A 24410-nucleotide genomic window follows, 5' to 3' on the forward strand; every position below is an offset into this window, starting at 1 on the left:
TCCATCAACCATAGAAATTAAAGAAAACTCTCTTATCACCCTCAATAAAATCCCTTCTGTGCCTTCTATCTCCCTGTCTATACACAAAATAACTTTATCCAACTAAATCAAACTCAAAGGAGACCATAATATGACCATATCATAAATATAAATTTTGTACCAGCTTTTGTCAAATGGCATCAGCTGAGGACCGGCTAGCGTGGCTTCGATGGTGGTGTTTGCCGGCGGCGTCGACCGCTTCCAAATGTAACCGATCATAAGCTTTGAGGCGTTCAGCTTCAAGGGGATTAATCACACACATCGGAAAGGAGAAACTTTGTATCGAATTTGGTCATAGCAATAGGAATACGTCATATGTTTCCTCCTAAAGTTGTCCATTTTAATTCTTTGCGATGGGGTAACACCAGTAGGGATTGAGTCTTGGTATATCGCACCTTGATGATGTTTGTCAATGGGGTCGACTGTACAGCCATGGAGGATGAAGTTGGAGAACTCCGTGACATAAGGGGCGTATTTGTAATTCACTCTATATTTGCCACCATTGGTAGCCCAATCAGACCCATCCCAATTGTTGCATACAAAGACATTGGCTTAGAAGGAAAATCCCCTCCCATTGATTCTGTTCTCTTAACTTCTCTAATGGGAATATTGTCTACATAAAATCTGCCACAGAAAAGCAATACACACATAAGAAATAAATAACACATAAATCATCAAAGCACAAAAAGAATTAAATCCAAAACATCCAACATTGGCTGATTTTTAGATATCATTCTCAGGTTCAGACTTTCGCATTCATGCCACAAAATACAGCAGTGACCACTATTATCAGCTAACACTGAATTGATGTTTGTTAATTCACAAAATGATATACCATAGTGAAGCAAAGAGGATCTCAGTGAAGCAAAATGAAAGTGAAAGGTCACTGTTAAAATAAACTCTTGACCATGAAAACTCTAGAACTCAATCTAATATCTAATCCTACCCATAGCTATTGCTTAGAAAGCAAACAGAGGATTGTTAAAATTAGTTAAGTTTAAGGAAAAGTGGTATTGATAAAACAGGGGATGCAATATTGGAAAAAAACAGAGCACATGCTGTAGAAACCACAAACTTTCCTGAAAAGAGAAACTCCAGCTACAAAACAACATACAAGAGCATCATGTCATGTCTCAAAATCATTAAATTCCATACCGTTTAAGGATGGAAATTATGACTGAAATTTGTTAAAAAAACAAAAAAGAATGGTGGTGAGATGCTTACATGATCTGAGAATCGGTCCAGAGAATACTATAATGATGGAAATCATCGGAAGGATCAAACCAAAGATTGTATCTTTCTTCTCTGCCTACACTGGTGCTTCCATTGCCATAAATATTTGTTTGAATTCTCCAATCTTTGCCTCTTATGTTACCCAAGAACTCAAAGTCTATCTCATCATGTCTTCTCAAATATGTCGCCATTTGACATCTGCAACCAAATTTAAACTTTGTCAAGAAAAGCAAAAAATTTGCATGATATCCCATCTGGGTATTGTCAAAACCTTGTTGAGAAACGTAAACTTTTTTAAGTAAGAGAGTTGCAGAACCAGAGGATTGAGAAGAGAAAATAAATTATTTTAGAAATTAAAAAAAAATTAGGAATATAGAGAAAGAACTCACATAGAAAGCAACAACTTCCAGCAGTATAACTGATGGCAATTTAATTGAAGTACTGAAGAACCCATGAAGATAAAGATCCGTGACACAAACCAGAACCTGTAAAAAAAAAAACAAAAACTTGTAAAAACTAAAAACCACAACAAAGAAAAGAAAAAGAAAAAGAAGCACAGGAAAAAAAAAAAAAAACCTGTGGATTCATCTAAAGTTAAATGAACAGATTTTCCATCTTTATGAACAACAAGATATCATTTCCGAACAAATGTGTATGCCTTCATCAAAGAGTACAAGAGGGGGGCTTTTGTGAAACCCAGAAGCCAAAACAAGAAGGAGGAGAAGACAAAGAGAGAAGAACCCATTTGAGAAGGAGAGGAGACCACCATCCGGACTATTTTTTTCCGAGTAGTGAAATGACTGTGTTGAATGTGTGGTTTATTCATATATATAAAATTGAATGAGTTTTTTTTTTTTAAGTTTTTTTTAAAATATGTGAAACGAAATGTGTGAATATGAATAAATAAGGAACAGAGAAAGAGGAGTGTTGAGAAAGGAAAGGGAATATCTATCTCTGTACAGCTAGCTCTGAGTGTGAAGAGAGATAAGATTAGAGAGGCCTGATATAGAGATAGAAAGACAAGAGTTGTATGTTTTTTAATTAATTTTTTATTACCCTTTTTGTCTTTGTTTGGTATTTTCTTAAATTAATTTATCTGAAATCCCTCAACCAAAAAGTTAAAAACCCATGCTTATTTATTTTTATCACACTTTAGAAACTCATTTTAATTTCAAAATTCAACATTCCACACATATAAATGCAACTATACAATATTATTAAATTTTCAAATTAATAACAAATGTAAATCAATAAACATTCAAGCCATTCATCAAGTCTTAACTACGTACCTCAAGTAGGGCATTACATGCTATGTATCATAATAATTTATTACTTTTTAATTAAAATGCTATCTACTTATATATTTAATTATTGATGACATTTGGAAAAGAAAAAAAATCCAAACATATTATATATATAAGAAAAACAAAAGTATCATAATATTTTATTATTGATTACCATTAAAAAAAATTCATCCAAACTAAACCAAACATAATATAAAAATAAAAAAAAAATATAGAAATTATAATAATGCATATCATGTTTTTCGAACATAAACAAACGAACAACCGAATAGATTGTTCGCGAACAGATGGATCAGTTGAACGTATAATGTTTGTGAACATAATCGAACGTATAATGTTTGTGAACATAATCGAACGAACAGCCCATGTTCGAACTCGATCGAACATATTATCGAACGAATATCGAACTGTTCGCGAACAATGTCGAACAGTTATCGAACGAACATCGAGTTGTTCACGAACTGTTCGGTTCGTTTGCAGCCCTAGACTAGACCACATAAGACCATTGAGCAACGCCAGGGTAGATCGTGTCTCTCTCTTGTTTAGGTTCGATAATGATTTTGATTCTGAGTTTGTATACACTTCGACTTGATTTTGGTTTTTGTTTTTATTTTGGTCTTGACTTTGTATGGTAATATGTTCTTTGAAGAAGAAAGGGGAGAGAGAGGGAGAGAGAGAGGGAGAGAGGAAATGAGGTTTGAGTATTGACTATTGACTATTGAGGAAGAAGAAGAAAATGAAAAGAAGATTTGAGGAAGAAGAAAGGAATAATAAAAACAAATGTTTTATGTAATTTTGTCGTTGTTGGGCTCCGAAAATATAACTCCCGTGATCTATCTTTAATTCCGGACATTTTTTTGTTTGATTGTTAAGTAATAAAATTTAAAGATTACCCATTTTGCTCTTAATTAAATACCATTCCAGACACAATTGCCCTCAAATGTCTACCAAATAATAATCACCTAGACCCCCTACATTTGAGAATTTAGCTAAAACACCCTAGCCATAAAAAGTTTAAAAATTAACAAAGTACCCCCAGCCACCAAAGACAATCATCTGCCGCCAATAACCACTGCCAACCACCACAATAATCGTCAAATTGACGCACGACCGGCAGGATCTAGCTGACCATGCGTCGATCTGGCTATTTTCGACCAGATCGAAGGCCAAAAGCGGCCAAATCGCCATGGATCTGGCTAGAAACGGTCAGAGTAGATCCGACCGTTTTTGTTCAGATCCACGTGGATCTGGACGGAAACAGCCAAATCGCCATGGATCTGGTCGAAACGGTCAGATCCACGGTGATCTAGCTGTTTTCGGCCTTCGATCTGGCTGAAAACAGTCACAAACGGGGCATGGCTAACCAAATCTCACTGGTCGTGCGCCATTTTGGTGACTAATACCGACTGACGGTGGTGGCCGGCGGTCAATAGTGGTCTTGGGTGGCTGGGGGTATTTTGTTAAAATGTAAACTTTGTTGATGGGGTGTTTTAGCTAAATTCTCAAATATAGGACATTAAAAGTAATTTATTTAAATAATAATGATACTTAAGAGGAAGGGCAATTCAGTAAAAGCCTTTGTCGATAAGATTTTATTCTTTGTAACCAAACATCTTAATTATTTATACCTACTAATCTAAACAAGCATATTGATATAACATTTCTCCGTAATCTTCAAGATAATCTATCTGGGTGGTAATCTTACATTTTCAACAATAAAGCATTCTCCGAACCAAACGCACCCGTAATTTTAACTGCGAGGTTTTTTAGACTAGTTGAAAAGTTTGAGGTGTTCAGAAATAAGCTATTTCTCAAGGAGGAATTTAGAATTAAGAACCCCTAAACAAGGGGAGATTATCATAGACTACCCTTAAGATTTCCAAATTTATCATTCGGATGACAATTTTTGCACTTTTTATCATAGACTATCCTCAAAGTTTGAAATTGTATCACGGATACTTTTTTGCCATAACTTTTTTATGTTGTCATTTGTAGTAGATGTGTGAAATGGTAACTTTGGTGTTATAAGAAAGTGTTAAGAGTAAAATGGTAAGTTTAATCTTATAAGAAAGTATTCTGCAAACCTAACGACAACGTGATGGGGTTAGTGCAAAGGGGTATCTATGATAAAAAATAAAAAAACTTTGAGGGTCCATTTAATAACAAAAGGGGGTATTCATGATATGTTTTCAAACTTTGAAGGTAATCTATGATAAAAAGCGTGAAAGTTATCATCCAATTGATAAATTTGAAAACATGGTCTATGGTAATCTCCCCTAAACAGGAGGTACAACCCCCAACCTCATCCTCATTCCCTTAGCCCCCACCTTAGCATCGCTTATTATTTATAGATTTTTATTTTATGTTTTATGTATTCCAAATAAATATAGGTTAAATAAGTCTAAAACTAAAAATTGCAATAAATAGGAGGGTATTTATTGTCACTTTCGTGAAACGGTTCCATCCTTACTCTCTCACAAGAATAAAAAACAAAACCAACAAACTAAAGCTAAACAAATGAAAGGCACCCTTTTTCTCTTTCAAACATAAAAGCACGTGCTTGTGAAATCAATTTCTCACTCCCTCACGCTCTGTCAACAGTAATGGCTGCTGCTCTGCTTTCTCACCCCAGGCACTCTCTCTCCCTCGCAGCTCATAAAAAGCTTCAATTTTTCACTTCAACACCACCTTCAGGTAACTTTCTTAATGTTTTTTTATGTGATCCTAATGGTGAAATTTTTAATGAAACTTTGAGGGATTTCTAATGAAATTCGAAGTGGGTTTGTGTTGGGGAGTGTTAAAATTTGTTGATTGTTGCAGGAGTGCGTTTGGTGGGCAAGAAGGGAAATGGGTTTGGAAAATTGTTGATGGCAAGAGCAAATTCTACATCTGTTGTTTTGGATGACAATAAGAAGAAAAGTAACAATCCCATTATTGTCATTGATAATTATGACAGTTTCACTTACAATCTTTGCCAGGTTTGGTCTCTTTTTTATTTGTTTCTTAATGGCGAATTTTTTTTTGTTTTTTTCCATTTGAATGGTTGTTTGTGTAATATATGTATTTTACATGGGCCAAATGTTTGAGTTTAATAGCCATGATTTGGTGAATGTTGCTGGGAATTGAAATTCATTTGTAACCGTATTATATTTTAAAGTTCTATTTTTTCTATAGTCTACAAATTATTGGTTTTAATTATTTGAAGTTTCTCTATATGGTCCCATGCGCCTTTTAATTTTTACTGAACTTCTAAGGAAATTCTGGTAGAATGCTGCTATTAGTTATGTTTATTGTCATAATTTGTAAAAGTTCAGGCGTAATGTGTTTTGAGACAATTTCTTTAACATATATTTTTCTTGGTTATTCTCTTTCTCCCTCTCTCATATTCTATTAATAGATCAAAACTTATTTTCTGATACTTTTTCCTATGATTTTGAAGTACATGGGAGAGTTGGGGTGTCATTTTGAGGTTTACCGGAATGATGAGTTGACTGTGGATGAACTAAAGAAGTAAGAACTTGTGCTTTGGCAAATATATTATAGTTGGCTATCTCTTAGATTAGTTCTTTGGTCTGACCAATTAATTATGTGTATCATGCAATTGGTGTTGACTATTTTATTACTTATTGTAGGAAAAATCCAAGAGGAGTGCTTATTTCCCCTGGACCAGGTAATTATATTTTTAAATGTATTCTGTTTAACTATATGCACCAACATTCCCACAAGTAAAAGAAAAAAGTTGAAGATTGTCATACTCCATGTCCTATATGTAGGTGCACCCCAAGATTCTGGAATATCATTGCAGACTGTTTTGGAGCTAGGACCTACTGTGCCTTTATTTGGTGTGTGTATGGGTTTGCAATGCATTGGAGAGGCTTTTGGAGGTGAGTCTTCTGGGATGTGTAAAGCTCTTAAACCTTGTTTCATGTTGCATATATTTTTACATGATGTACTACCTTTCTATATGAAATAGAAAAATAGATCGAGCAATCTAGTGCTACTAATTTATTGTTGCTGCTAAGATACTTGCATGCTGGTCTCTAATCTTTTGGTTCTGATGTGTTTTAGGGAAGGTTGTGCGATCTCCTCTAGGTGTCATGCATGGAAAAAGTTCTCTTGTATATTATGATGAGAAGGGGGAGGATGGCTTGTTCACTGGATTATCAAAGTATGTGAGCATTTCCTTCTGCAACATTCAGTAATCTTCATAATAAAATGTGTTAGATCCACTTGCTATGTATAATTTTGCTATTAGAGTATGTCCTTTTTCTTATCAAAACTGTTAACTAGAGACATCTTAATGTCTTTTTATGCTAAGTACCAGATTGTTTGCTGGGTGTATAATCAGCTAACCCATGGCTCCTTGCCTTCATTTTTGCCACTTTTTCAGTCTCCCTTCCTCCAGAATTTCATCTGTAGGATTTTTTATATGGTTAGGAATCTTGTAGGGATGTATGCGCCTTTTTGAACATCTCAAAATTTGTACTCAGCCTAGCATGAAACTTCTTAAAGTAGGTTATTGTATGTTTGATAGGTTCCTAGATTTGGAGCTTGGTTCTCGTTTAGCAAAGAAGGTCATTTTTTTTAGTGGTCTATATGTTCTTTTTATTTGCAGGTGTTAAAAATCATTGATTTACTAGTGAATATTCTGTCAGTTTTTTAGCAACATGCTTATAGGGCATGCAATATTTTATGTCAAGAGTAATATTGCCAGTAATGACAGCAACTTGTGTCACTCATCTAATTGATGACTTGATGATCCATTACTTATAGCTCTGTATTTGCGTAGATCGATTTGATGATATAACTTGGACCTTATTGCCATATAGTTTGTCCTTGAGAACAGCTCAGTTTGCTAACTCTATGTTGTGAGATAATATTAGTATTTTACCTTTACTGATTACTATATGCAGTGTTAGGGAATAATTGAGAAGCCTTTTGCACAGTTTGATTCTAGTTTTTGATTAAAAAAAAAGCAAAAATCTAATTACCATATGCATTTTCGTTATCAATAATTACACTGTAGGAAATAGCAGTAGGATTAAAATATGAAAAAAATAAAAAAAAATTCCTCAGATGTGCTTAGATCATTATGTCTTCAATAGCCAAGTTTTTAATAACAATAACATCTTCAGTTCTTGCTTGCATACATTCTGTGAGAGATGATATGGTATTAAATTTGCTTAATTTCTAATTGTCTTATTCCTCTAAAAGATAAATTGGAAAAAAATTTATCATCAGAATTTTTTTATTGAAGTTGATAATTTTTATTCAAAACCTAAGAAGCAAGCAGAGATATATGCCTGAGACACTAGGTGCAGTAAAACCTGGCCATTTAAAATAGATAAGGCTCTGAATTCTAGGCTAGATGCAACTTAACAATAGAGCCAGGCTTGTGTATTAGTCTCTGTGCTGTCAGGGCTCTGAAAATGGCTTAGCTTGGTTGACAAATGTATCAAGTGCCGAATTGAGTTTCTAATGAACAATGCTATACCTATATTTTCTATCTTCTTCTTGTCTTTCTATTATATAAATGAACTCTTTTATTTTATTTTAAGTGGAAATGTATTGGTGAGGCAGTAATTTACCATTATGTAACCTTTTTTCTGTTTAATTTAATTTTTTCACTTACATGATAGCAATGGTAGATATTTTTATTATTTACTTCTGTGTACCTTTCCAGTCCTTTCACAGCAGGTAGATATCACAGCCTTGTGATTGAAACAGAAAGCTTTCCTAGTGTGCTTGAGGTTACGGCATGGACGGAAGATGGGCTAATAATGGCTGCTCGTCACAAAGAACATAAGCATCTTCTGGTAAAACACTGTTCTCTTTTATAACTTATAAAGTTATTTATTATCCAACTAGAAGAGATGATGAGAAGTTTCTGGTATTGGGGAATGATGTCTTTGTGTTAGGGAATAAGTGACAACAAATATAATGATTGTGTTAGTAAATGTGAAATCTTATAGTTTGAATACGTTGATTACCTTCCCTGCTTATTCCTTTCCCATGTCTTCCTAGGTTTGTACTCATTTTCTGGTCTATTTTTGGTTGAATAAGTTTTTGCTTGGAGTTGTGACATCTAATAAATTAGGCCATAATGCATATCTTCCACAATGGGATGGGAAGTTGACTGATTAACTGTTAGTCCACATGAATGAACTATATAACAAAATCTACATGAGGGTGACATAAAAGAAGTGATTTGTTAGAAACAATCATTCTCCTTAGGTTAATATAGGGATTATTGACACGTATACTGAAAGGCACTGATATTGTAAATTGAAGATTGTATATAATACATCCCAGAGATGTGTTTTTTATTGAATTGTTATTAAACACATTTGTCCCACTAGCTTTCATTTGCCAAAATCATAGTTGTCTTGCCAGATGATATTTAATCCTATATGGCTTGTATCATCATATTATGCCAAAGATATTCTCAAAAACATCATTCAGTTCCCATAAAATATTTTTTTTCTCTTTACATTTTTCTTAGTCTAAACATAAGCGCAAATGGATATTACAATCGAAACTAAGTTGCAAAAATCTTGCAGGGAGTTCAGTTTCATCCTGAAAGCATTATAACCGCAGAAGGCAAGACAATTGTTCAAAATTTCATCAAACTGATAGAGAAGAGGGAGGCAGCTGAATCCCAGAACTAGAGACATAATGAGCAGCACTTAATCTATCATGTATCTTAATATGCTATTAAAAAGTTGAAGTTAGTGTGCATTTTCCCTCCGAATTGTCTCTAATTTATTTATATATAAATAAACCTTTTCCTTTGAAAATATATTTCAAAAGTTAATGCTCCCATCTGCTGCAATTATGTGTCTCTTGAGATTTGAAAGCAATTGTTCTGGGTTTTTAGGCCTTATTATTGAAGATAAAATAAAGCAAAAGTAGATAACATTACTTGGTGGCCAATAATTTAACAATTTCTTTTAAACTGAATTATGACAAAGCAATTCAATTCAAGTTGCAATCAATCTATAAGTTAGCAAAAAAAATAATGAAAGGCTTATGGATAGTGGGTTGTGCTTTTCCATGAATTCTGTGACAAAAATGAAAAAGACTTGCGGATAAGTAACTATCATGAAATGCAATCTAAAAGATTTGTTGGTTAAAATTTATTTTTATTTTTTAAAAATTTTCTGGGTTTTGAGTTCCAGTTCAAAGGTGGCTGGCTAGAAAAAGAAAGTGTAGTGATGTAGAAATGTTCAACTAATTCTTCAAGATTTTTTATCTCCTTAAAGCATGACCACATGGTAAGTGTAATTTTGCAAAATTCATTAACCCCAAGAACCCTGATTTTCAAGCGACTTTCATGAAAGATCATGGGAATAGTTTTTTCAAACCTTTCATTCAGGGTTATTTTTATTTTTATAAATAGTTTTTGGTGAATTATCACACACACCCAAATTACCAAATGGGCCAAGATATTCTTGATTTAGATTTAAACCCACTCTATATGAAAATTACAACAAAAATAAATGTGAGGTTTAATTAGGTAGAAAAATCAGATGAGTGCCGTTAAAAAGGCAAATTTTTAATATTGTTGATTTAAAGAAGTTATTGAATTACTTGCCAAATAAGCAATAGACAAACAAAAGCAGCTAATAATATGTGGGGTTAATATTGGTTTATTAGTCTTTACTGAAAATGACAATTACATCTTATCTTATCTTTTTTGGCACCTTTCACCAAAAGTTTTTCTCCATTGGCGCACAGATTATCATAATCTCTTACAATTTTTCCTTTTTTTTGGTTCTTCGAAAATGTGGAAGAAATAAAAGCATTGTAATATAATTTTGTAGGCTTGACATGTGAAAATAGGTCCCATATCTTGTGGTTGCGCCTACTTTTGAAGAAACAATTGCCCACCACTACATTACAAGTTAATCATAAAATTTAACTTCAAAATATTCTTTCCATCAAAAGAAAAAAAACTTAAACCATTGATTCACTTGTTAAGACCAAACAAAATTTTTTCAAACCCAACTGACTCAGGCATTCACTATTCCAACTAATAGTTGACAAAATGTCCTCTAAACATGACAAAGTTTCACCTTATAATATTTACACTATTTCTATTTTTATCAATTGAAACAATAACAAAATGAATGATACAATACCTAACACATTTCTAAAAACTAACTCCCATATGCTAATTATATATATTTATTCAACCCATGAGGGTGTTCATAAGAGTACAGAAAATTATCACAGAATTCAATAACTTTCAAATTAAAACAAAAAAAAAAAAATACCAACATCATCAAATGATAAAATCAAAACGTATGAACTATACAACATACCCCCACCACCACCATCCATCAACCATAGAAATTAAAGAAAACTCTCTTATCACCCTCAATAAAATCCCTTCTGTGCCTTCTATCTCCCTGTCTATACACAAAAATAACTTTATCCCAACTAAATCAAACTCAAAGGAGACCATAATATGACCATATCATAAATATAAATTTTGTACCAGCTTTTGTCAAATGGCATCAGCTGAGGACCGGCTAGCGTGGCTTCGATGGTGGTGTTTGCCGTGGCGGCGTCGACCGCTTCCAAATGTAACCGGATCATAAGCTTTGAGGCGTTCAGCTTCAAGGGGATTAATCACACACTCGGAAGGAGAAACTTTGTATCGAATTTGGTCATAGCAATAGGAATACGTCATATGTTTCCTCCTAAAGTTGTCCATTTTAATTCTTTGCGATGGGGTAACACCAGTAGGGATTGAGTCTTGGGTAGTATCGCACCTTGATGATGTTTGTTCAATGGGGTCGACTGTACAGCCATGGAGGATGAAGTTGGAGAACTCCGTGACATAAGGGGCGTATTTGTAATTCACTCTATATTTGCCACCATTGGTAGCCCAATCAGACCCATCCCAAATTGTTGCATACAAAGACATTGGCTTAGAAGGAAAATCCCCTCCCATTGATTCTGTTCTCTTAACTTCTCTAATGGGAATATTGTCTACATAAAATCTGCCACAGAAAAGCAATACACACATAAGAAATAAATAACACATAAATCATCAAAGCACAAAAAGAATTAAATCCAAAACATCCAACATTGGCTGATTCTTTAGATATCATTCTCAGGTTCAGACTTTCGCATTCATGCCACAAAAATACAGCAGTGACCACTATTATCAGCTAACACTGAATTGATGTTTGTTAATTCACAAAATGATATACCATAGTGAAGCAAAAGAGGATCTCAGTGAAGCAAAATGAAAGTGAAAGGTCACTGTTAAAATAAACTCTTGACCATGAAAACTCTAGAACTTCAATCTAATATCTAATCCTACCCATAGCTATTGCTTAGAAAGCAAACAGAGGATTGTTAAAATTAGTTAAGTTTAAGGAAAAAGTGGTATTGATAAAACAGGGGATGCAATAATTGGAAAGAAACAGAGCACATGCTGTAGAAACCACAAACTTTCCTGAAAAGAGAAACTCCAGCTACAAAACAACATACAAGAGCATCATGTCATGTCTCAAAATCATTAAATTCCATACCGTTTAAGGATGGAAATTATGACTGAAATTTTGTTAAAAAAACAAAAAAGAATGGTGGTGAGATGCTTACATGATCTGAGAATCGGTCCAGAGAATACTATAATGATGGAAATCATCGGAAGGATCAAACCAAAGATTGTATCTTTCTTCTCTGCCTACACTGGTGCTTCCATTGCCATAAATATTTGTTTGAATTCTCCAATCTTTGCCTCTTATGTTACCCAAGAACTCAAAGTCTATCTCATCATGGTTCTTCTCAAATATGTCGCCATTTGACATCTGCAACCAAATTTTAAAACTTTGTCCAGAAAAGCAAAAAAATTTGCATGATATCCCATCTGGGTATTGTCAAGAAACCTTGTTGAGAAACGTAAACTTTTTTAAGTAAGAGAGTTGCAGAACCAGAGGATTGAGAAGAGAAAATAAATTATTTTAGAAATTAAAAAAAAAATTAGGAATATAGAGAAGAGAACTCACATAGAAAGCAACAACAATTCCAGCAGTATAATCTGATGGCAATTTAATTGAAGTACTGAAGAACCCATGAAGATAAAGATCCTGTGACACAAATCCAGAACCTGTAAAAAAAAAAACAAAAACTTGTAAAAACTAAAAACCACAAAACAAAGAAAAGAAAAAGAAAAAAGAAGCACAGGAAAAAAAAAAAAAAAACCTGTGGATTCATCTAAAGTTAAATGAACAGATTTTCCATCTTTATGAACAACAAGATTATCATTTCCGAACAAATGTGTATAGCCTTCATCAAAGAGTACAAGAGGGGGGCTTTTGTGAAACCCAGAAGCCAAAACAAGAAGGAGGGAGAAGACAAAGAGAGAAGAACCCATTTGAGAAGGAGAGGAGACCACCATCCTGGACTATTTTTTTCCGAGTATGAATGAATGACTGTGTTGAATGTGTGGTTTAATTCATATATATAAAATTGAATGAGTTTTTTTTTTTTAAGTTTTTTTTAGAAAATATGTGAAACGAAATTGTGTGAATATGAATAAATAAGGAACAGAGAAAGAGGAGTGTTGAGAAAGGAAAGGGAATATCTATCTCTGTACAGCTAGCTCTGAGTGTGAAGAGAGATAAGATTAGAGAGGCCTGATTATAGAGATAGAAAGACAAAGAGTTGTATTGTTTTTTAATTAATATTTTTATTATCTTCAACTTTTTACTCCTTTTTGTCTTTGTTTTGGTTTTTTCTTAAATTAATTTATCTGAAATCTCCTCAACCAAAAAAGTTAAAAACCCATGTCTTATTTATTTTTATCATCACCTTTAAGAAACTCATTTTAATTTCAAAATTCAAACATTCCACACAATATAAATGCAACTATACAAATATTATTAAATTTTCAAATTAATAACAAATATTCTTCATAATATTTCATATTTATAAATAAAAATAATTGTGAAAATAACTAGTTAATATCATGAATTTATTGTAAGAGGGATGAAATAAATATATAACTAAACACAATCTTATTTAATAACAAATTTTAATTGGAAACTATATATTCATCAATGTAAACTAGTATATAATTTAAATCAAACAGTAGGATTTAACTTTAAATAATTATTGCAATTTAGTTAAAAATCTTTTGATTATATTAGTAAACATATATTCCATGTATAAAATGAAAAATAAAACATTTTTCATGTATGATTATCATCAAATTGTTCATTGTAATGATGAATAGGTGAAGATCATGAAGATGTAAATTAATTAATTATAAATTTTGAAATAAAATGAAAGATAATCATACCAATGGAAATTATTTCTTTAATAATAATTTTAGTAGTCACTTTATCCCTCCTCCAAGACTTTGAAATATTAAATCAAAAAAGCTTGGAAATCAAACTTTCTAGTCTTCAAAGAGGGATAAAGTACACAAAATTATAATAATCAAAATTAGAAAGTAGAGGACAATAGTGATTGTGGAAGTAGCACAATACAAGAAAGTATACATCATTAGGGGTAAAAATAATGATTTATAGACTTTTGGGGCCGAAAAGAGCTTCTCCTTTAGTATGTCTTTCAATAAAGGGTGATGCTTTGGGTACTAATGGATGAGTACTAATATGTGTATTAACTAAAGCATAGTATCCGTACTATGCGCATAGTACGGGTATTATGCTTTAGTTAGTACACATATTAGTACTCATCCATTAGTACCCAAAGTATTATTCTTAAATAAATATTATCAATACCAAACCCAAACCCAAAATGGTTTAGTGGGTCCGGGTCAGCCGTTGGACCGCCTCGCCGCCCCGTTTCAGGTTATCCATTGATGCCCTCGTTGACCCTCAAAATTACTATTCAATAGTTTTTTGGCCTATTTATCTATTCATTTTTTTAATTATTTAAACTATAAATTTATATTCTATTTATTTTTTGGTAATAGAATAATAACATTTAAGGTCAATATTTTTAATTATACTGTAATACTTTTCAAAACTATTGATAATAAATTTTCAAAATTGTTTAAAACTAAATATTAGATTTTAAATAAAATCATTTTTTATATAAATAAACTGATTGGATATGATAATGAAAGAATTAAATGGAACAAAAAGCGAAAGCGGAGGGGCTATTAATGGAACAAAAAGTGAACGCTCCCATCAAACGAAAATCTCGTGGGCCAATCATCAAACTTGGGCGCCCGGGCACTTGACACGGATTTCTCACGTGGCTCGTTTTCAGCTATGCTCTTTATGTCTGTTCTTCCTCCCATGCTTTTTTTACTTTTTTACCCAAAATTCATATTTCTTTTCATGTGTTCTGTCAACAGTAATTTTTTCACTTTTATCATTATTATTTTTAACTTTGAATTCAGGGAAATATTAGTAAAAAATAAAAATAAAAAAAATTATTTTACATATTAAATTTAAGATTTGATTAATATATTATTTGTTTTACCTTAAAATTTTGAAAAATACCCATTATTATTAGTTTATTATTTTAATAGTATATTCATTTTTATTTTTATTTAGGTTTTTAAAATTTATTTTATTGTTTTATTTATTCCTCTTGATTTGTGGGTACAGATGTTATCCTAGTCTCTACACCGTAACAGTGAGTTTCTGAGCTGACGTGACCTCTTGTCTCCTTCCCGTCAGCACCTCCTAGCCGTTGGCCCATCTGGGTCCCATTCAGATATGCCGCAATTAATGGGCCAAGCGTACCACGTTAACGCCGTTAATTATGGAGCTCAGTCCGATATCTCAATCCCCTTTAAAGTTTGTCTTGTACAACGTCCGTCGAGAACGGCGTCACTTTTTGTGGGCTCCACTTTTCACGCGTCAATTAAATTAAAATAATTTATCGGCTTTGTTAATTTTTTAACTTATAGGGAAAAGTGCACACTGCCTGGGAAAGGACACAACGGTAATGTGAACTATGCTGTCGAGTGAGGTATATGTTAGAATTAAAAGGGCAGGAGGTGGCTAACGTACGCATGAGGTGAATCTCCATGCATGCATGCATGCATGCATGGGAACTTTTACTGATCGAGAGATCCCGAGGTTGCATTGAGGATGATGCTAATGCTGATCTATGAGTTGAATTTTCAATACAATAATCAGAATCCCAAGAAGTAGATTCTCTAGCCAATCTCAGCCGTTTATTATCAATAATTTTTCAGTTTTAACCCAAGTGGGTAACTTTGTTCTTTCAGTAGGTAAATCTTTTGTCAGATTTATATTTTAGGTGATACGACAATTAAGTGCGTAATTACAGATAAATTATATTAATTAACTTTTTTGCTGTGGGTTTTGAAATAATTTATTTAAAAAATTGAAAAATAGTTTTATTTCAAAATTTCAACACGGATTAGACCAAATTTCCAAAGTGAACCATACCCACCAATAAAAACTTGATAGAATTATCGTTGGTCGAATAGAGGTTTTTTTTTTTTTTTTTTTTGAGAACTAGTTTTTATTGGTTTCTATCAATCACTTTGGATTTAATTAGAAAAGGTATTTTGGACCAATGGGTTCTAAAATTTTAAAATAAAGTTATCTCCCCAGTTACTTTCATAAATATGTTATTTTTACAGTTAGAATCCCCAAAAGTATGTTATTTAATATAATTTTCCTAATTATATCATCGAAAATTAATTTATATGATAGCATTAAATTTAGTTATGTTGGTTAAAATGCAAAGCTCATATGTGCATTTGAATAGGAGATAAAAGGAGACGAATTAAAGTATTTAAAGAGATATAATTCAATGGTCAAGATGTGGGGCAAAGAATAAAGATGAATTGGTTGGTTAATTATTGTTGAAATTTAAGGCACAATAAATATATTGTTGACTAGTGAATAGTTTGGCTACAACATTTCTACACTTTCCGTATAGAGATATAATTCATAACTAATTACTTTACCTATTTCAGAAATTATTAATTGTCTTAATCATAATCAATTATGGACCTTAATTTTTGGAAGTTGTGAAAGTTTTCTTTTACTATATTTTAACGGCATTTTTCATAAAATATACTGAAATTGACTCCATATACATTTTGTTTTGTTGTGGTAAATTAATATTTAAAAAAGTAATTCATTTGGAAAGAAACAAAACTACAAGGCTAATTTCTGACTGGACAAGACAATAACGTTGAAAGTAGTTAATAAGTGCACGTGGAGAATCTGTGACAGAACGGTAATATTGTTAAACAGAAGAAATGCTTTGGATAATTTTCAATAGGATGAGATAAATTTAAAAAAAAAATAATTAATTTATGAAAAAGGTTCCCAAGTTCTTTGCTTGAGTCCCCAAAAGCCAAAAATAGAAAATGTTTTCCTTGTTCCAGTCATAAGGGGATGTTTGCCTGCGCTGCGCTATAAGAAATCGAGCCTTTTATTGATTTAATTATTCAACCAACTGGTGTTCAACACGTGTCAACGGTTGGATTTTTATCAGCTTTTTGAATGATGATCTATATCGGAGGTATCTGGACACGTCACCAGAAGGGCCTAGGGGTTTATCCAGACCACACCCATCTTTCTTCTATCCTACTCATAATAAATTTGTAAAATGTTTATATAAGTACATTTATCTAATGGTGGGATACAGCCGATAATGTAGAATCAAATAATTGTAGAGGGTCAAAACAAAGCTCGTGATGGTAGTGTAATTCTCAAGGTTGGGCAGCTAGCAGAGAAGACAGATTAAGATGATTGTTATGAAATTTAACGTGACCCTACAGCCACATTCTACTAACCCTAACTCTTTAATCATTTCTTAAAACCTGGTTAATTGTCATGTGCTTCTACAATCTTTATAATTGATTTTGTATCCTAATTCACTCACAAATTAAATAACAAACACCAATCTTAATAGAAATTAATATTCTTTTTGTCTTTAATTTAACCAGAAAATTTCTGATATCAGGATTAATGTAGAAATTTAGAATAAAACAAAGAATTGGTTGCACAATCCTTTTTATTCTGGAATAGAACAAAAGAATCCCGAGCAAACAAGGCATTCATAGAACAAAAGTATTTTATTGAATAACTTTCGGTTCACAAGACTGCTACTTAAGTCAAGCATTGTCTACTCAAACCATATTATATAATACTTGTGCCAATTGAAAGTCTAACCTAGCTAAAATAATGGTAGTACCATCCCGTCTTTTCTTGAACTTAGATTTATTTATGTATCATGATTTAGGATGATAATTATATTAAAAGAAAGGGTTATAATGAAAGCATGGTGTAATATCATATCATATGCATAGAAATGAATAGATTCCAGTTCCACCGAATAAAGCTAGTAAGAAGGGGCCGAAAAGCAAGTGGTGGGGTACTTGTACATTTGATTCAACAACTCTTATTATTAATTTTTTTTTTTAAATTGATAAGAATAATAGTAACAATGTAGGTCCATATTCACATCATTTATTCCCGACAGAGCAAATATATAAGACACAGTAGCTAGGGTGGTGTTTCCATGATAGTGAGTCTAGGGTTTATTATGAGAAGCTTCTTTCATTAGTTTCTTAATTTTAATTGATTTTCAATTTCTATGGTTTGCTTAACTTATCGAAAATACAATTTGTACTTAAGATAATATTTTATATGAATATAATTTTGAATTTTCAAAAGAGTGTGGGTCAAATTGTCCCCACACGGAGTGAGAATATAAGGTGGAAAGTGGAGCCAAGTGTTTTTCATTTCTAACATTAGCCCCCATTTTGACACCTCGCTTTCTTTCTTCTTCTTTTATTTTTAATATTCTGAGGATATTTACTAGTCTTTGTCTTCAACAACTGTATATAAAAGAAACAGAAATGGAGATCAATATCATACAGCCATACTGAATTTTGGCATGGGCCAACAGCTGCCAAACACTCTATCACCACTTACATTTTCATCCATTTTTTAGCTCCATTCATTTTACTATGTTACAAGTAATATATACCAAATTTCGTATTTTACTATGAATTAATAAGATGGAAAAACAAATTTTATGAATACATTATTCATGAATTTCTGCAAGTTTAGATTACAATAAATAAATAAAAAAAAAATCATACTCATTTTAAAAACATATAAATTTATCTACATGGTTGAGCACTACATGAACAGCCCATGTTCATAGAAGAAATGTCCTAATCAAGCAAAGGGAAAGAGTATGTTGTTTATTTACTTAACTTAGTAGATATATTATATTTATATGGGGTAGGGGGTGGCCACAAAACCAAATTCATAATAATTTAAAATAAAAGCTACATCAATGTGTGTGTATTGTTTTCAACCACTTAGAAAAGACTACACCTTCTTTAATATTTTGGCTACTTTTTTAAATAGCCTAACTTATTAATTAATTTCTTGACTGTGATATTTGCGTATTCTCCAAGTAAGTATGGTCTTGTTGGGACTTGTTCAAATGTTTGGAGAAAGATACATACATGGGTACAAGTATGCTGATTGTTCTTGAATTATCTCTACTTTCTGCCCATCATCACATTATTTTTATAGTTTCATGATTTTATATAATCTTCTTATATGTATTAAAATATATAGTTTCATATTGTGTAGAACATCTTGAAATCATGACTAAGAATGAAGTTCAATGTATTTTTAGAAAACCAAAAGATAATAATGTACATATATTTATATGGTTTTGTATATACGTTTTGAGATTAATTATTATGCATCTTGTATACATCATGAGATTATATATACATTTTTTTTTTTTCAAAACAAAAGGAAGAAAAATAGTGAGATTAGCTACATATGTATTTTGAGTTTTACTATGACCCTTCACATGCCTTGGTGCTTTACGATATACTAGACAATGTTATAGGAAATTGGTCAAGTTAAAACCATGCAAATTAAACAATGAATCAATGAATACAAAATCAATATCTTTAACGTGAAAAACAAGTTTCTAAACCAAAATATATAAGAACCCTAATTCCAAAGTGAATAATAATTGTATAGCGAGGTGATGGGATGGGAGCAAGAAAGTCTTCATCAAAGGCTCAGAAAAGAATGCTTATCTGACAAACACTATATGTTGCCATGATTTCTTTCACTAATCCCACCATAAATTCACCAAAAAAAACAAAAAAAAAACTGAGAATTGGGGATGCTTTAATTTATTGGGTAATGCTCCAATCATAGCTATTCTTTTACTCTCATTTTCAATATTTTTTCCCTCCTTCATATTCTCCATGTTTTGGTTGAAATAGAAAGGCTCATAGAAAGAATATTTTACCCAGAATCATTCATTCACTGTTGAGATTTCTACAATATTTACAAGAGTCGATCACTTAAAGGTGTGGTCCTGCCCTGGTTTTTGTTGACCCAACTGCATGCAAATTCACAAACACAATCAATACAATTTACCACTTTTGTGAAGGAGTTTTTGGTGTGGCCAAATGAGCTTCTAGCCTGGATATGGTTGTTTACCACTATAGAAAAGCTTTGGAATCTTTCGATTTATTAAGCTTCTTGGACCGTGATAATATTGTCTAAACATTTTCAACATGTTACATGATATTTTGATCCAAGTTGGACTTTTATTTGATTGAGTTGAACCCCATAAAAGTTAATATATATTTTATAACAAAATATCGTCAACCTTATCAAAACTTTTAAAAAATTATTAGATAATGGGAATTCTAGTCTATGAGATGAATTTTCCGAAATAATTTCTCTTGGTATACATTTTCTTGGAAGACGTATTGAGCAAACATTGATGGTAATAGAGTTCGGCCCATATAGCCAATAGAGCTATGGTTCAATTAAAGTTGAGACTCTAAATTAGGCCCAGTTTAGACCAAAAGCCCAAAAGTGTACAACGTTAATTTGTGATTGTATTGTTGTCAGTGAAATGTGAAGTTTTTAGAACTATGATAGACTCTGATGGTCTTTAAATTTAGAGACATTATGTTACTTATAATCAATAATTAGCATATGATTTTTTGTCTTCACGGATTTCATTAAATCTAGGTTTAGTTTCCAAAATAATAATAATAAAGTGAAAGTGTACAAGTTTTAGAGGTAGCTAACATTTGATAAATTTAAACATTAAAACAAAAAAAAAGAAAGATAAAAACTCTATTATATTGCTCTCAGTTGAATGTAATGCTTTAGTATGAAAATAACCTAAGCTTAGATAACTTTATATAGGAGTTTATAGATAGATCTGACGGTTAAGCTTTGTACATATCCATTAAGATGGAATACTATAGTTAATTATATAAGGAATAGAATCCTAATCCTATTTTGTTGCCTTTTTGGTAAAAGAACATTATGGAAAGATTTTTTGACATATTCTTTGATGCTTTTGTGTCAAATCTGGATCAAGCCTTTTGAAGTGAATATTGAGCCTCATAAATATGCTATTTTTACGTGGAAGGTCTTTTGAAGTGGATACTCACGACTCGGACTATAATTCTGTTTGCGAACCACCCTTGTGTCTAGAATGACATTGATGTCCTTGCTGTAGGCAAAAGTGGTGCCAAATGGTACTTGCTTGGGCTCATTTTTATTAGGATTTTTCATGTTTACATGATAAGGCTTCAAAAAACTCACATGGAAGATTGGGTGAAAGTTAAGTCTCTAGGGTAGCCCCAACTGATAAGTGACGCTTCTAACCCTCTTGACAATAGGAAATGGGCCCTCATACTTTTGTAGTAGTCCCTTATGAATTGAGTGTGTTGATTTGGGTTGACCGGCCAAGATCTTCACAAACACCATGTTCCCTATAAGGAACTCAATATGTCTTTGTTTACAATCCACCTATTTCTTCATTTTCTTGGTTGCTTTGCTAAAAAACAATCGAGCAAAATTTGCTTGCTTATGTCAAGTCTTGGCAACTTTGAATGCCACAAAACTCTTACCACTGTAAATCTTTGCAATGGTATGCGGTGTAAGAGGTTGCTTTCCCATAATCGTCTCAAACGGACTCCGATTGGTAGCTTCACTCTATTACAAGTTCTAAGAAAATTACACACTATTTAGCAACTTCATCCAATCTTTCTCGTAGACGCTCACAAAATGCCTCAAGTACAACTTTTGTAGTGCATTCATTCTCTCGGTTTGCCTATCTATTTGCAGATGAAAGTTGGTGGAGAAATAGAAAGTGGGGCCTATGAGTTTGAGCAACTCAGTCCAAAACTTTTGAGTCAATCGTGAGTCTCGGTCAATGACGATGGCTTGCTATAGTCCCAATACTTCACTACATGCTTGAAAAACAGTCGAGTTGTTTCTTTGATTCCACATAGTTTTGGTGCTGCTAACTTTCATTGGAATGAGACTTTTTAATTCCCCCATCTTTGTCATACTTAGATTTGGAATGTTTCTGTTTAGAGAAAGAGTCACTTCTTCGGTAATCTTGGAGAGTCTCTGTTTTCAATTATCATGGCTTAGGATACATCTTTCACTCCTTACCTTTGCCCCATACCTTCTATTTCTTGTTGAGCCTAATTTTGGAGTCCATTCATGAAATTGAAGAGCAAATTGTCTTCACTTATGTTATTGATCTGCAACATTAGTTCAAAAAACTTTTCGACATAGTTTACTATAGAACAAGTGTGTTTCAACTCCTTCATTCTCTTCATTGCATCATGAGCCACATTCTTGGGATAAAAGTGGCGTTTCAGCTCATTTTTCATATCCTCCCATGTCTCAATTTTGGAACTCTCATTCTTTACCTCAACATACTTTCTATGCCACCAACTAGCAGCAAGGTCATGAAGATACACAGTGGCTTGATTTACCTTTTCCTTTTCGTCGAGCAGCTTGATTGCATCAAAGTAGCACTCCATGTGCTAAAGGAAATTGCTCAGCTTTTACTCATCTCTCCTCCTATTATACTTCTTGGGTCTAGTAGTTTCAACACGTGTTGTCCGCACTGTAGATGAATAGATGACTGGTCTCGCAACTATCTATTTCTTGTAAATAGCCTGGTTTGTCTTTATCTCTTCTAAGCCCATTTTCACCTTCTCAACTTGAGCTTAATGCTTGGCTAATGCTTCGAAAACTTTGATAAAGTTGGTGATCGTCTGACAACTCTCTACAGTACTCATGTTAACAACATCGAGGATAAAGTCTCCAAGTCCCTCTAATTGTTGTAAACTTCATCCAAAAATTGATCTAGTCGATCTAGCTTCTCAACATGGTCCGCCAACACTAACTCAAATTTAGTCAACTTGGCTTCCACGGATCTCAACGCATTATGAGATCGATCTCGAATGGCCATGAGATTTTTTCCCTTGCTTGTGAGCATCCTTTTTCCCTATGCTAGCATCACTCAAGTTGTCATTGCTTCCTATCATCATTCCCTCCTTTGAGATGTGATATGAAAACCAATGCTCTGATACCAACTGTCACGACCATAGAAGAACCATACCGCCTTAGTGCACAAACAAGAGATCAATCACTAAGTAAGCCTAAATAAACAAAGATTGAGAGACAAACTCTATTGTATTGCTCCTAATTGAATATAATGCCTGGAATATGAAAATAACCTAAGATTAGCTAGCTTAATGTAAGAGTTTACAAGTAAATGTAGTGGTTCAGATCCGTACGTATCCATTAAGATGGATGATTAGGATTAATTATATAAAGGAATAGAATCCTAGTCCTATTTTGTTGCCTTATTTGTGAAAGAACATTTTGAAAGCTTCTAGAAAGATTCTCTAGCGTATTCTTTGATGCTTATGGATCAAGTCTAGGTCAAGCCTCTTGAACTGGATATGGGGCCTCATATGGACTTGGGCTTGCGCCGAACGTAACACAAGGTAGAGATTTGGCCTAGCTAGATGCAAAGCCGTGCTTGATATGATGGTTTTTATTTATTTTTTTTTTTTTTTTCTTCTCAAATATATATTTTTGTCCATATTTTGGTTTAAGATGTGTTAGGCTTTGAGATGTTTTTTTGTTATGTTATGTTGATAAGAGCTTGAAAGTATATATTTTGTTAGTGATTTAATTGGATTATTTGTGGAAAAATGTGTTTAAATTGTGGAATTTGAATTAATTATTTCATAAATACCTTTTACGGGATCACGTGTGTATTTTAAGTATTTTCAGGTTCAAACCAATATGTGAAGGAAAAAGAATGATGTCGATGGAATTCATGACGAGTAGGAACAAACGGTACAAGAATCGGAGTTAAAACGACAAAGTTGTGACGTGTCGAAGATACAACGTAAAATTTGGAAATTCTTCAAGATAAACATTAAGCATGCTTCGCTGTTTGGATCATAACTTGAGCTGTAGAAATCGGAATTAGACGATTCTTGTGGCGTTGGAAAGATTATTCAGAGACCTACAAATTTCATGTTGATGACTTTACCAAATTCTGAATATCAAGGACTCATTGGACAGAAAAAACGATCATCGCAGTGACGATTCTTATCGCCGCAGCGATGGGTCACGGGCCTGTTTAAGTTATTACATTCTCCTAGTCCGAATCTAAATGGGTGAAGACATTTAATTCTTTCCTAAGTAACCTCCAAACCCTAGTACTATAAATAAAGGTCTTTAAGTAGTTTTAAGGGAGATTTGAAGGAGGAGAAAGGACGGCTACTACTTTGGAGATCGGAATTCTTGCGATTCTCGTTCACAAATTAGAGAAGTTTTTCTATTTTTCTTTCTTGAACTCATGTTATTAAATACAATGGTTATTTTCATTACTGTAATTATGAACTAATTCTTTTTTCTAGGGCTAAAGATGTAGCCCAATTTATGAATATGTGTTGATTTAATTTGTTGTTAATTCTTATTGAGCATTTAATTCTAAGTTTTATTATTGTGCATAATG

At 32.8% G+C, this 24410-nt stretch overlaps 2 protein-coding genes and 1 pseudogene across 2 annotated transcripts; 1 reads left to right on the forward strand and 2 right to left on the reverse strand.

The window, feature by feature from the left end:
- Positions 1-169: 169 nt before the first annotated feature.
- Positions 170-3764, reverse strand: LOC116125340 (annotated as a pseudogene).
- A 1352-nt stretch (positions 3765-5116) lies between these two features.
- Positions 5117-9395, forward strand: LOC116125363 (anthranilate synthase beta subunit 1, chloroplastic-like). The gene is made up of 8 exons (XM_031411103.1): positions 5117-5270; positions 5397-5554; positions 6016-6086; positions 6209-6246; positions 6350-6460; positions 6645-6744; positions 8260-8392; positions 9137-9395. The coding sequence occupies exons 1-8, from the start codon at positions 5180-5182 to the stop codon at positions 9242-9244; spliced, it is 810 nt and encodes a 269-aa protein (XP_031266963.1). The 5' UTR covers positions 5117-5179; the 3' UTR covers positions 9245-9395.
- A 1330-nt stretch (positions 9396-10725) lies between these two features.
- On the reverse strand, positions 10726-13097 carry LOC116125362 (probable xyloglucan endotransglucosylase/hydrolase protein 28). The gene is made up of 4 exons (XM_031411101.1): positions 12795-13097; positions 12599-12699; positions 12192-12400; positions 10726-11584 (listed from the first exon to the last, which is right to left on the reverse strand). The coding sequence occupies exons 1-4, from the start codon at positions 12988-12990 to the stop codon at positions 11086-11088; spliced, it is 1005 nt and encodes a 334-aa protein (XP_031266961.1). The 5' UTR covers positions 12991-13097; the 3' UTR covers positions 10726-11085.
- Between the last annotated feature and the right edge of the window lie 11313 nt (positions 13098-24410).

This window comes from Pistacia vera, unplaced genomic scaffold (genome assembly GCF_008641045.1).
Source record: "Pistacia vera cultivar Batoury unplaced genomic scaffold, PisVer_v2 Contig163, whole genome shotgun sequence".
In the NCBI taxonomy this organism is placed as follows: domain Eukaryota; kingdom Viridiplantae; phylum Streptophyta; class Magnoliopsida; order Sapindales; family Anacardiaceae; genus Pistacia; species Pistacia vera.

Coding starts and splice junctions, on each gene's coding strand:
- LOC116125363 (XM_031411103.1), top strand. CDS start 5,180: ATGGCTGCTGCTCTGCTTTCTCACCCCAGGCACTCTCTCTCCCTCGCA. Junction 6,247..6,349: donor GCTTATTTCCCCTGGACCAG/GTAATTATATTT, acceptor TCCTATATGTAG/GTGCACCCCAAGATTCTGGA. Junction 8,393..9,136: donor AAGAACATAAGCATCTTCTG/GTAAAACACTGT, acceptor AAAATCTTGCAG/GGAGTTCAGTTTCATCCTGA.
- LOC116125362 (XM_031411101.1), bottom strand. CDS start 12,990: ATGGTGGTCTCCTCTCCTTCTCAAATGGGTTCTTCTCTCTTTGTCTTC. Junction 12,401..12,598: donor GAATTGTTGTTGCTTTCTAT/GTGAGTTCTCTT, acceptor ATTTGGTTGCAG/ATGTCAAATGGCGACATATT. Junction 11,585..12,191: donor TGGACCGATTCTCAGATCAT/GTAAGCATCTCA, acceptor TTTCTGTGGCAG/ATTTTATGTAGACAATATTC.